The 13,822-nt window shown below is 43.6% G+C and overlaps 1 protein-coding gene across 3 annotated transcripts in view; it reads left to right on the forward strand.

Annotated features, from left to right (window-relative positions):
• The window catches only part of LOC147883254 (uncharacterized), a 38,852-nt gene extending 27,420 nt beyond the window's left edge, over nt 1-11,432 (forward strand). The window contains exons 11-16 of one of the 3 annotated variants that reach the window (XM_087399599.1): nt 193-303; nt 6,391-6,462; nt 6,579-6,680; nt 6,880-6,926; nt 10,754-10,781; nt 10,936-11,432. In XM_087399599.1, the coding sequence (XP_087255725.1) occupies nt 193-303; nt 6,391-6,462; nt 6,579-6,680; nt 6,880-6,926; nt 10,754-10,781; nt 10,936-11,040 (465 nt within the window). In that variant the 3' untranslated portion in view covers nt 11,041-11,432. Of the gene's footprint in view, nt 1-192; nt 304-6,390; nt 6,463-6,558; nt 6,681-6,879; nt 6,927-10,753; nt 10,782-10,935 lie in introns of those variants that run through there. The other 2 variants (XM_087399600.1, XR_015543784.1) reach the window with 2 other exon arrangements.
• Nucleotides 11,433-13,822: the final 2,390 nt, after the last annotated feature.

Consider the following 13,822-nt stretch of genomic DNA (forward strand, 5'->3'; position numbering starts at 1 on the left):
TGTATTTTCATTTGGGCTGATTATCATGTAATCTATCACACTTGAGCCTGGTGGAGGGGGGTTGTGCTTTAAAGTTGAAATGAAGTTCTTATAATAATAGGTAAGAGAGAAAGAAAAGGCAACTGATTAACATGCATAGAAGAAAAATATCCCTAGTTTACACAAAAAAAGGCTAATGCATTGTTTTTGCAGGGCGTTGGCTTTCCACTTGACATTGTTGTTTGTAGTGCATTGGGGGCTGACATGTATGATTGTGTGTATCCAACACGCACAGCTCGATTTGGTACGGCACTTGTTCCTGAGGTACGTTTGGACATAGTTCTTGGTGATTTAGCATTGTTATTGGAAGCTTATTTCTATTGTTGTTTGGTTCATGGTGTCATCATATTTCTAAAAACAAGTCTTGATGAAGGTTAGAGGGGCAATATGGGGCTGAACCTAGTTCAAAGAAATTTATTCTCTCTCTCTCTTTCTATGTATGTGTGTGTGTGTGTGTGAGAGAGAGAAAGAAAGAGAAAGAAAACAAGTTTATTAAAGTCTTCAGAAGACCAATGGTGGGTCTATGAGACTTTGAAAATCTTGGTACAAACGAGCTGTGAGGGTGGAGCTACTAAACGAGCATCCACACCAATGCAGAATGCAAAAAATGCAAAATGGTAGTACTAAGTACTAAGTACAACATAGTCATGTCAGTGGTCAACTACATATCAATCTCATCATCATCATCATCATCATCATCATCAGGACATCAGGGTGGATGAGGCAATGGAGGCATGAAAGCGACGATAGAGTGCTGTCGGCCTTTAATTGGTACAGCCCTGTGACGTCTCCTGGTCATAGCTCTGCGCCTAACAAGGGCTACAGTAACCCCTGTCGGCCGGGCTCTGCCGACTCTGAACAGGGAGGGGATATCCCCAAGTGTAATTTGTGCGTCAACTTTTTGTCTGAGCTGTCGAGTCACTGGCTCTTGGTCATGATCATGTCAAGGCCTCGTCTCATAGGGGTCCATGTGATCTAGCAGGAAGAACTCCGCGATAGAGCTTTGAGAGGGATCTGCCAAGGAAGAATTCTGCTCCTGTCTCCGTGATCGAAGTAGCCTCTCACGGTGCCTGACTGCTTCATGAATGAAAGCCACCAAGCATCTTTGGTCTGGATAGGAGAGGAATTGGGACAAAACCCTTGAGCTGTCTTTGAAGAGACAGTAGAAACGCCCTTGGATCTCATAGTAAACATGACACTTGAAGATGAAGTGCTCCTCCGTCTCAACCTCTTGTATGTCACATAATGTGCATATGCGCCTCTCCCTAGGTAGGCCCTCTGCTCTGCTGCTCTCAATACGAAGTCTATGTCAAGAGACCTGAAACTGCTCAATAGAGATCCTCAGTGAGTGGGGTAACTGGATCTGCGTGTATCTTGGTGGGTCAATGAAACCCTCCTATGTGATATGCAAGCAGTGACCCCTGTAGAAGCTGAGCTTCACTGGAAGCTCGCTTTGTCCCAGCCAGATCCGGAATCTGTGTAGTTGTAAGAGGAATCTGTGTAGTTGTAAGAGATCCTCACGGATGACCTGGTTGACCTCGTGTGACAGGAGGGGAGAAAATGGAGCGTCCATATTGTACAGGAAGGGAGGGAGTCTATCCATGTGGAGCCCCAGTTGGTCAAACCATCTCTGTGTGTGTGCATACCAGCATCTCTGGTCACCTCATGCTGAAAGAGCCATAGAGGAGGACAATGCTAGCCATGGTAGCCTGCTACGCCCACAAGTGTAATCCCCATACTCCTTGACTCGGTATAGATACGTGAGGACTTGAAATGCTGCATCTAGCTGTAATGGGGATGACCCAAACTCATGAATGATCTGGTGAGGAACTGATGGCTTACCGCGAATCATCTGTGATAATATGAGAACCTGTAGCCGCTCCACACGAGCCCACTCTATATCCAACAAGTCTGGCCCCCAGCAAGGGCTGCCATACGTCCCCGTTGGGCGGACCAAGGAGTCAAAAAGCAGCCCCTTGGTTTGTGGATCGTGAAAGTGCAAGCGGAAGCACTGCCTCTCTAGTCTGGCCAATGAAGCCTATCCTTTGTCCAAGCGGGCTTGCATCGTGGGTCTCATAGTGAAGATGGGTCCAGAGAAGACAACCTTAAGATACGTGTATGATGAAATTATCTCAACAGGTGACCTATCAAACGTGAACTGCTCCTGGTGCATGACTGCTCGAGATGTATTGAAGATCATAACCTTGGTTTTACCCAGGTTGACCTTCAAATCATGAGACTCACAAAAAGACTGTAGTGCGTTAAGGTGTCTCTGGAGCCCCTCTACTGAGGAAGACAAAAGAGCCACGTCATCTGCATACAACAATATCCGGATCGGCGTGCCAACAAGAGAACATCGACCCCCCCCTTGTGTTTGCATCACTGTCTCGAGCTTGTCTATGTAGAGGCCAAACAGGGTAGGTGATAAAGGATACCCTTGTTTGACCCTGCTCATGATCTCGTCTGTCCACCCATATTTTGCCTGGACTTTGCCCGAGACTCTCTCGTAAGGTGCCATGACAGCCCAAATGATCTCTTGGTCATAACCCAAATCTTGTAGGCTCCAGAGGAGGCGGGCTCTCGAAATCGTATCAAATGCTTTGCGGAAATCCACAAGGCAACAGTAAACCCTTTGCTTCCGTGCCCTCGCCTCCTCGATGATACACCTGAGCGTGAGAATGTGATCCATGGTTCCATGATCACGCCGGAATCCAGCCTATCCTGCTGCTCTAAGTCCTCGACACTCGGCAAATTGACTGACCTCGCAATCAAGCACTGATGCATAAATCTTGGACATGACATGTCCAATCATAATGGTTCTGTAATTCTCCGGGCTCATGGGATCCCCTGCCTTGTGGATGGGTGTAATAGTATAAATGGTCCAGGTGCGTGGAAACCCCAAACGAACAGCTTCATTAAAGAGCTTTGCTAAGATCGGGGCTAGGAGGTTAATCCCATATGCAATGAACTCAGTGCATAGTCCCTCATGATCCTTTGCTATTATGAAGCTTCAAAGAGAGAGAGAGAGAGAGAGAGAGAGAGAGAGAGAGAGAGGCCTTCGAGCCTATGGGACAAAGTACATCAAGAGAAGAAACTCATATAAGCCTGTGTGGGCTGAAACAAAGGGCTTGCTAGGGCCCTTGTGCTATGCTAAGCTAAAGAGCTCAAACTCAAAATCAAAACTCAAGCTTCAACTAAAAGCTAAAAAAGTGAGACTTAAAATTTGAAACTCGATGTCGTGGTGCCGCAAATATGTCCCGGATCTCTATCTGTCGAGCTCTCTCGTTGTGGCGGTGGACGTGGTCTCCTCGGTCTCTGTATCCAATGGGCTATGTCAAGAGTGATGCCTCGTCTCTGGTAGTCTCGTCTGAGGAGAGTTGAGATAGACAGGTCCTCGATTGTGCGTGCTTGATCACTCTTTGTGTTGTGTGTGGTCTCTGTGTCTCTTGCTCAGTAGCGTTGTGTTGTCTCTCTGTTGATCCACACTGCCCTCATGTTAGCTATCCTCCTCTACGGAGTTGACCCATTGCATAGAAATTTGTGACATATCGTTGTGCTCGGTCTACCTCAACCTCCTGTGGCGTTGTCACCTCCTGATGCTGTCTCGTTTGTCTCAGTAGTGTCTCTCTGCGCCGTTGCATCCCCATCAGATAGAGCCCAATGTAGACCTAGTCATGGAAGTGGATCAATTGTGAGAGTGGTGGACCAAAGCCCTGCCCCTCTTGAAAGAGGCAGTGGTATCGTTCTTGGATCTCATAGTAGCTGGGTAGGCACATAAGAACTAGTCCTCTGTCTTGACCTCCCCTAGCGTGCATAGCCTACATACTCTTTGGGCATGCTTGTGGCCCTTCCTACCTCAATCCTGAATTGGTGGGATGAGACCCGCATCTGCCAATGGCAATCCTTAGTGTGTAAGACTCCTCTGTCCTCTAGGTAATGTGATGGGTCCATCCTCATGTACTCTCAAGAAGTGGTTACAATAGAACTGGATCTTGATGGGGAACTCCTGGTCCTTGCTCCCCCCTCAAAAGTCCGAGACACATGGAATTGGAGGAGATCTAACTGTATGATGTGGCTAATCTCATCTCGTGGGATCAATTTGGGCGGTGTATCCATGTTGTCTTGAAAGGGGGGAAGCTGGTCCATTTGAATACCCTGATTGGCGAACCATGTGGATACACATGCATACGATACTGTGATGACCCTGCCCTTTACTAATCGCCTAGATGACTCTAGTGCCAGCCTCGGAAGTCTCCAGTTGGGCAAGGCTCATATTCTATGCAGGAATGTTACTGTTTGGAAGATGACATCAGTCTAAAGTGGTACTTGTAGCCTCTCCAATCTCCTCTAGTTTGTCGGTGAGAGATCACTACCCCAAAAAGATGCTACATACATGGCAGTTGTCCTCACTAAGGTGTCCAAAAGCTAGCCCTTCGTTGGCGGATCCTGAAAGTGCACTTGAGAGCACTGCATCTCTAGTCGGGCCAAAGCTCCCTGCTTGTGTGAGTCATGCCCTTGCCGCATGGACCATCTTGAAGAGTGGTCTTGTGAAGACTAACCCCAAGTATGTGTAGGAACACACTATTACCACTGGCTCACCTCGGTAAGTGAAGCTATGTTTTCTATATTCAGCGCATGAGGTGTCGAACATCATAACCTTGGTCTTTCCAAGGTTAACTGTCAAGTCTCTCTCTCTACAAAACACCTTTTGGCTTCTCCTTTCCGTCATTTTTATCAGCATCTCGAGCCATGTTGGAGAGGATGAATCAAGGGATAAAGTGGGTGGAATGATGTCCATCTACCCATATGCATATATTGCTTCTTTGTAGATTTCAAAAGGCATTTGACACGGTCCCTAGTTTTAGAGGATGAGTTTGGGCATGTCCTAGATTCATCTAGATACATCCAATATAAATGGGGAAGCCTGCACATTCTACATGTAAAACGTTTCTCAGGGCAGTATCTTTATCACTTCCAATATAATGCTTGTATTAACAACTCTGGATCATGGTGCTAAGGAGACTCACAAAATTGGTGTGGCTAGTAAGCATCTAGAGCCTCCTCATATGTCAGTCTCTCTATTCTTTCTTTGGTTTTCCCACTCGTCTGATTTTCTCTTTTTTTTAGGACAAAGTGAGAATTTTAAAAGATACTATTCTCCTTCTTCGTTTTATTTTCGAAGGACTAAGCCCCTCCATATGTATTAATTTTGAAAGGACTAAGCCCCTCCATATGTATTGATTTTGTTCTTCCTAGCCCCCTCTTTCTCTTTCATGTGTATTCATTTCGTTCTTTAACCCACCCCCTAGTGTCTCTTCTTTTCTTTCATGACCCTCTCTCACCCACTCTTCTCTCTCCTTTCCTTTTACCCCTTCATGACCCTGTCATATCCCCTCTTCTCTCCTTCTCTCTCCTCCCCCTCCACTCTTCTCCCCACTCACCCTTCTCTCCCTTCCCCTCCATTTCTCTCTCTACACTTTCCCATTCCTCTCTCCACTCCTCTTCTCGCCCTTCCCCCTTCATGACTTACCCCCCTCTCATCCTTCTCTCCCTTCCCTCTTCACGACTCACCCCTCCCTCTCTTCCATTGTCCCTCCCCTCCATGGCCTGTGCTATGGCTTTCCTCTTGCTTTCCCTAGTCTCTCATCTCTCTCCTCCCACACCCTCATAGCACTTGGCAAACGTCCCCCCCACCACAATCTTGACCACCCTTACATCCTTACCCCTCACCACCTTAGCCATTGCTATGGATTTCCTCTTGCTTCAATGAAGCTTGACACCTTTTGTGGAGACATAAATGCACATAATCCCCTTCCTTGAAAACCAAGTATTTCCTACATTCATCTGCATATTTCTTCTGCTTGGCTTGGGCATCTTTCGTATAATTTTTAGCAATTGCAGAAGATTCCACTGCATATTTGGAGTATTGCCTTATGCAAAAAATCAAGAAAGGGTTCAGTCGCTTTGATATAACCTTGAGGGGGATCTGTCTTATAAATTGTGATTCTAGGGACTGTTAATCTGGTGTGTGAGGAGCGTGGTCACGGTGGAATGCGAACAGAAGATACAAATCAGCCGTAATATAAATTGAGAAGCCTGCACATTGTACACGTGTGAAACAATTTCTTGGGCAGTTCAAATCTTTGTCACTTCCAATATAATGCCTGGGTAAACTTTAGACCCCCCACATATTTGGAGCAATGTCTTATGCAAAAAAATCAAGAAAGGGTTAAGTTGTTTTGATATAACATTAAGGAGGGAGCTGCCTTCAAAATTGTGGTTCTGAGGACACTGGTACTTCTAGTATGAGTTACAAGGTCACAGTTTTTGCCTACTTGGATGATTTTGTAGGGAGTGTTGAAATTGAAGCATGCATCCATGGCAACCGATTTCCGACCTTTGGATGAAACTTGTTCCTGCATGGTACGCAGTAGCTTTTATGTCTTGATGCTTGCATCTGAAGAGACGATTTCTATATTTGATCAATGGCCCAGGTTCTGATTTACACTTTGACTTCAGGATTAATCTTGATTGTCTAGGTATGTAAACGGTACACAAGGGCATATCTTCACAGTCTCGTGACAAAGGAGGCAATGGGGTCACAACTGGTCTCCTACCACAATGTGGCTTATATGATGAAGGTTCGTTTATATGGGGTTCTAGATCGCTAGACTCAAGGCAAATCGTTGCTTGGAACTAGTAGACAAAGTCTTCACACATTGGTGCTGCCGATCGTGCACAATGAAAAGGATGTATACTCACTAGTGTCTCTTAATTAAAGGAGCAGTTATAATTTATGAATGCAAAATTGCTGAACAACACAAATGATCGTTGATGCAGTTAAGTCGTGATCTACATCAATCCATCCTTGAAGGACGTTTTCCAGAGTAAGTGTAAACACGCTGAAATATCCTTAGCTGTACTAATGGGTAGTTTTTGCTTTATGAAGAAATGACTGTCAATTGTAATTGTCTAAGCTGGTATGCACAGATGCAAAGCTGATGAGCACTCACGTAGTTCTTACATGTTCCAGTTTCATTTCTCATAGAGACACATTTATTGTGTGAAAAGGCGGTTCATTTATTTCCTCTGAAAATGATGAAGGTGAAACACCTTGTTTCTTTCAATTAAATACCTTTTATTTTCTGGAATTTTATTAAAAGTCTAGAATAGGGTATGTCATACACAACATACATGTGGTGGCCGCCCAGTCAGAGCTTCATTGTGAAAACAGGTTCTATTTATTTCCTTAGAGAATGCTGAAGATGAACACGCTTGTTGCTTTGTATTAAATACCTTTTTTTTCCTGGGATTTAATTAAAAGCTATGAGTAGGGTATACAGAAATACACAACATCCGTGTGGTAAGCATCCAGGAAGCGCTTATGGCAGAGAGTTGACTTACTTAGGCGCAAGCTAAGCCTTTCCAATTAGAATTTATTTACATTGCAATTGCCCCAACTAGTGACATAGCTTCCTATTATATTGAACTGAATACAAAGCCGGGTTAAAGTTGAGTCTCTTCGTGACAGAAAAGAAGCCTTGTATGTCTTGTTACCTCGGCATGGCTGTTTCCTTTGTACCCAAACAAATATGGGCATTGTTGGCAGAAGTCACCTCTCTTGCATATGCGCTTGTAAAGGTAGGTACTAGGTTACTAGACCAGGAAGATTTTGTCAGACTTCTCGAGCTGGAAGAGGACTTTTGAGGTCCACACCTCAGTCGTGATGCTGCTACCAACAGAGATGCCAGTTATCGGAGCTAGAGATCCTTCTTGATCTCCTAATCAGCTACAGAATTAGGTAACGAGATATTTATTCCTCGGTGAATGCTACATATCAACATTGTTGGGCGTTTTCTCTGAGAGTTTCAATGACATTAATATAATATGGGTCATACTAGCGGCCTCAAGGGCTCCACTGGTTGCCTCAAGGGCTCCACTGGTTAATTATGGTATGTTTTTTTCCTACACATGCCATGAGCTCTTGGATACTTGTCCCTCCTTATTCCTTGATGCAAGGATGCCACACTCGTATTTCTTTTTGTTGTCCCGTTATTCCATTCATACTTTCATCGATCTCATGATCAGTAATCTTAACATCATCTTTAGTAACTCCTCTCCTTCCATCCTTATCTGCAATTTCTGACGATTGTGTGGAAATCCCAGCTTGCAACTCACGTGTGAAGGTTACCATTGTATTTGCTTCCAAGCATTTTGTGGGAGAGAATGGTTTAGGTTAATTGGAGGGAGTGATCTTTTGTGGGAGAGAATGGTTTATGTTAATTGGAGGGAGTGATCTTGTTTGAGGCTTTGGGAAGGTTTATGGCAGATAAAACTATAGAAAGGAAGGGCTGATGATTATTGGAATTCCAAGATCCATTTGTACGTAGAGACTCAAGAGAGAGCTATAGAAGGGGCCGATAATGGCTGCATTGCCACATGCATATAATTCTATGTAAGCTCTGCATGGGAGAGGCAAAATACTGTAAATTGTCATTTTGCTCTCTGTCCCATCTAGTATTGGTAATCTCTGCATATAGATCCGGTAGCAACTTTAAGCCACCATGGGCTGATACAAGGTCTAGCTAGAGCCCTTGCTGAGTGCTATACAAAAAAACCAAAAATTCAAAATTCAAATCCTGAGATAACAGAGGGAGGGAGGGAGAGGGAGAGGTTTGTCAAGATATAGAAAAAACCAAAAGGCCTAAGATACCAAAAACCGTAATATGTCATCTTAGATCACCCCATTTAGGGGAACAAGAGGTCTCTAGGACACCTCTATATACTAAGCACAAAAAATAAAACTTGAATATATGAAATACGCTAATGGTTAGGCAAGCAAGTAGATGAAGCCTTGCTCAAGATCTGTTATGAGTGGTCTGAGATATGCTAGGGCTTGGTTGGGATCCCATTGGGAGCTTTAATGCCTGTGGAGCATGTCTGAGATTTGATACTGGCGCACTTACATGGGGCGAAGTGGCTTGGCCTTGTTAGACTAGACTACGAGGATAGTCCGCAAGCCTTCTTGCAAAAGATCAAAGTGAGTTTTTAAAGTTCTGACACCTATGAAAGGCAACAAGCCAAAGTGACATGAGACCAGACTAAAAATACATCATAGGTCCGCCTTGTGGGGGAACTAGAGGTGTCTACCACACCCTAAGGACTTGCTGAAAATTGGAATTGAATAATGCGCTTGATGTTTGTTGGCCATGAAGGGATCTAGTCAGAGACTCATAAATGAACTGAGATTTGTGTGCGCTTGACTCGGGTCCCAAATCGTGGTGCTCGTAACATCACTCATTTGCTGCTGGCGTCCTCTGTGGTGCTTTGTAGGATGAAACCGTGAGCATCATGAAGTGGGCTGGATTGTGATGCTACCATGGGGGTGCCTTGGATGGGATGAGAGTTTGAGGGCCTTACATCTAGCCCCCTCCAAGTTTGGCATCTTTGAAGAGGGCTCGACATCTGCACCCTGCAGAATCCACTCAATTGTGAGGAAGATTTTATAATTGTTTGCTTCACTGTGGGCCTCATGAGTTTGTAGCAGCACCTAGTAATCTCTTATACAAAGGGGCAGCATCGGTTTGGACGGTCAAAGGTCTAGGAAGCCGTGCACGAAGATACAAGTGTCAATTGAAGAATAATGGAGGTTAGGGGGCATTAAAGAGAGAGCTAGGTGAGATTTGGGAGGAGGAAGAGGGACAACTGTCTGGAATCAATCTTGTGGCTTGCCTTGATCTTGAGCTGAAGAGATAACATCCAGAGCTGGCCCATATGGTGAGAGTTGGATTTATAAGTACCCCGGTATATAATAAGGTGCCATCCTTGATGGGGGATGCCATAACGAGACCCTTTGTAGAGCCTAAATCATGATTGCCTTTAGATCAGCTCTGAGGAAATTTCATGAATCATTCCCTTTGAGCTTCTACCATTGGTCTGCACAGGATTTGCATTACCTCTTGGAGAGGAACTGCTAGATGATTTGAGTGCTATTATGGATATGCAGGAAGCTTGAGAGAATTAGATCAGCTAAGAGAACTTTTGCTTGGCATCTAGCTCCATAAGACGGTAAGTACTCAGGGTTGAGGGAATCGCTAAACTATATTGTTTTTTTAAGACCCACTGCTATTCTATGCTAATTGTATATGAGGTTATGACTACGAGGAATGGTTTTATTGGAGTGTGTGCGTGTGCATGTGCATGTGCTCAGAAATAAAAAGCAAGTTTATTAAGTTCTTTGAAAGGTGAACGACAAACTATGTTTGCTGCGAGAGAGAGAGAGAGAGAGAGAGAGAGAGAGATGTATTACCGTCTTCTGGAGGCCTCTTGGGCTTATGAGACAAAGTACAATCAAAGGTAACTCATACAAGCCACTGGGCTGAGGCAAAGGGCTAAGGCCCTTGCTGAGTGCTATGCTAATAATCTCGAAAACTCAAGTACTCAAAACTAGTGCTCAAAATGCATATCCAGGTGCCATGGTGGCTCTCTGGTGGGATGCAAAGATGTCTTGTATCTGCATCTGTTCAGTCGTCTCTCGCTGTGGCGAAGGGTGAGGTCTCCGTGATCTTTGTATCCGATGGGTCATATGAAGAGTGACACGTCGGTCCCCTCTGAGAGAGAGAGAGAGAGAGAGAGAGAGAGAGAGTTGAATGCATCAGAGAGCTGAATGCATTAGAAAGAGTATTGAATGCAGCAGCCCTGATTTTTTTTCCAGGTTTGTCCAACAGTTTCTCCGATTACAGGTATGTACCAAGACTGCAAAGTCCTGGAGGAATTGAAGTTGGTAGCTTAGGAGTACTGTGTATGATTTTTTTAGGTCGAAGTTCTAGGAAGTCCTTTGTTCTCGCTGTTTGATTTCATGTAATTAAAATGAACGGTTGACTGTCATGATTGCAGTTTCCCCAAGGGGACGTACCAGAGTGGGTTTGTAATGCACTGGAGGTTGCTGGCATAGACATATCGATGTGCTGCTCCCCTTTGAAGTGTTATTTGGTCACCTGAATGGATGTGGCACTCCAAGGGGGAAAGGTTTTGCTTAGTTATTCTTGCATCTGTAAAAGGGATGCTTGTATTTCTACGTTGGCAATCGTGGAAGCCATTTTTGTATCGGTTAGGCATTTTCTATCATTCCTTATGAGGACAAGGAAACAGTCCTGAAAGGGGATATACGTGACTAGGAGATAACAGGGAACAAGGCGAGAATGAGGTATCTGAAAGGGCCAGTGGGTGTTGGAGCCAAAGCTGTGTGTATGAAGAGGGAGGGGGGGAGGTCAGGGAAGCTAGTTTAGGGTAATGGGTGGTGAAATTCGAAGAGGACAATAAGGGACAAGTCGTAAAGATGTAGATTGAGAAGATGAAGATGCGATGGAGAAAGAGATGTTCTAAGATGAAGATGATGCATATGAAAAGTTTCCCATTCTCTTTCAATTTAAAAAAAAAAAAAACTTACCCATTCTTTCGAAATGTTCCAACTTCCAAGGGCTAAGCTTTTTTTTTTGGAGTTTTGCTCTGCTAAGGAAGCGCCCTTGGCTTTAAGTTCGCTCTTTTTTCCAACATTAGATGCTCGAAGTCTTTTGCATATGTGGCATATTGTGTTGCTCTTATGTTGTCGGGTCAAGCAACTAAGGAAAGCGAAAGGAAGTGGCACGGGGATGTTTTTTCCTAGTTATGGTGGTCACCAATGTATTCTCCCACCTTAATAAAATAAGCGCCTCCTCCACCCCCCCTCCGCTCGGGCGACAAAAAAGAAGAAAAATATCACTAGTACTCCATGTCGTCTACATACACGTGGGCTTCCCCGCCATGAAATTCTTACATTAAAGTTTAGAAATGAATTTTTTTATTTGTCAAAACCCAAGAACCGAAGACACTACATAAATAAAAATCATTGATAAACAAAAGGAAGGAAAGCTGGAGAGAGCCAAGGGAGGAAAAAATTACCTCCTTTTCACTCCATACCACTGTAGCATGATCTTTTAAGGGTGCTTTTTAAGTTTACTTTCTAAAAGTTAAGGATTGTTTTAAAAGCATTTTGGCTTTTCAAATCTAAAACGTGCAAGAAGTATTTTTGGATATGGTAATAGTGTATTGTGACACAAGAAATTCATTTTTTTAATGGGATTGCTAGCTAGAGTTCAAACTTTAGTGAGCCATAGCATCCTTATTTTTACAATTGAACAAGAAGTTATGATTTTTAGAGATCAAGGACCATAGTGGATTTGTTATTATCTAAACCAACCTTGTCACTTACCGGTTGGAGGATGCACATGTGTGGAAGACTGACACATAATGTGAAGCATTGGTCTCCTAAATGGGTTGGAAGGAGTGTGCCCACGGGAGTACTTTTGCTATTGACAACTAGAATGCTCATGCAATCCACATACCACATATGAATGCATAATGGCTCATGCTCACACTCCATGTATACTAGAGGTCACAACCTTTCATGCCTCTTGGGATCCATCCCTTGGGCATACCCCATCATTCTACCCTTAGCCTATGACTCTTTTATGCCTACCATTTATGGATGCATACCCATGCATTCCCTACCCATTCCTAACTTAGGACCTACATGTGTGAGTGCTTTGTTTATATTAACCGATTAACATATCCAATTCATTATCCATATGGCCTTAGCCATTTAAGCCTACCTAGCCTACCTTTTAATTTATACATTTCAATCAACCTAGCCTAATATATTCTAGGCTATAAAATCGAGTCGTGACACCTTAACTTGATACTAGACCATGCAACTTATATTGAGTAAACTATCCTATATGCTCATATCAACTTGATGTAAGTACTGGTGTTCTTAGGTCTTGCTATTTGTCTAAGATGGAACCTATAGTGCAACATTGTCACAAACTCTCTTGATCCCATCATGCCTACAATGTAAGGGTCCACACGTATTGCAATCTTGCCCTTCATGTATTGCATTCTTGTAAAATGGGATTTTAAAGAACAAAACAGTCATTGCCCTTGGTATCTGCTTTGATAGCTCTAGTAGCATTAGCTACTATGCAACATTGACCATAGTGGGGAGGACCAAATTGGCTATGGTATAAATCAAAGTATCTACACAGGAGGCCTGAGTTCTTACAAATTGCTAGGAAAAATGTTTATTTGGGCTTGTCTTGTATCCATCCCCACAAACTTCCCAAACTGCATATGAACCCATGAGTAGCTTAAATACATCTTGCTTGAGGAATCCCATTATAAACCTTTGTAGGGCCTTTCTTAAAAGAATATAAAAATTTGAGAGTATCTTTGGTCATCTAGCGATATAAGCAATCAAGATCAATCATATATCTGGGGGAATTTAAAGATTGTTGCATGGGAGGATTACTAAAAGATTTATTCCATTGACTAGAAATCATTGTCTATAGTTTGTTCGTGTGTCTATGTGCATGCACAAAATTTACAGATTGCTGCATGAGAGAACTACTAAAAGATTCATTCCATTGCTAGAAATCATTGTCCATAGTTTGGTCATCATTCATTGGTGTGTGTGTGCACGCGCATGCAAGAAATCCTATAAGGCACATATAAGGTGCACGTGCATGCAAGAAATCCTACAAGGCACATATAAGGGACTATTCTACATTTCTTCATCACATAGGGAGGGGACTCTAGTAGACTACGAATTCAAGAATGCTATTGCCAATGGCCACATGCTACACAATCCCAAAAGTGCTCCACCATGTAGCACCCTAGTTTGTTACTTATTGTTGGAGTTGCTCTCACCCCCTCTACCACTATCTTCATCTACTCTCCCCTTCTTTGA

The sequence above is a fragment of the Dipteris shenzhenensis genome, chromosome 28 (assembly GCF_047967505.1).
Source record: "Dipteris shenzhenensis isolate YYH24624 ecotype China chromosome 28, Dip_SZ_1.0, whole genome shotgun sequence".
Lineage (NCBI taxonomy): Eukaryota > Viridiplantae > Streptophyta > Polypodiopsida > Gleicheniales > Dipteridaceae > Dipteris > Dipteris shenzhenensis.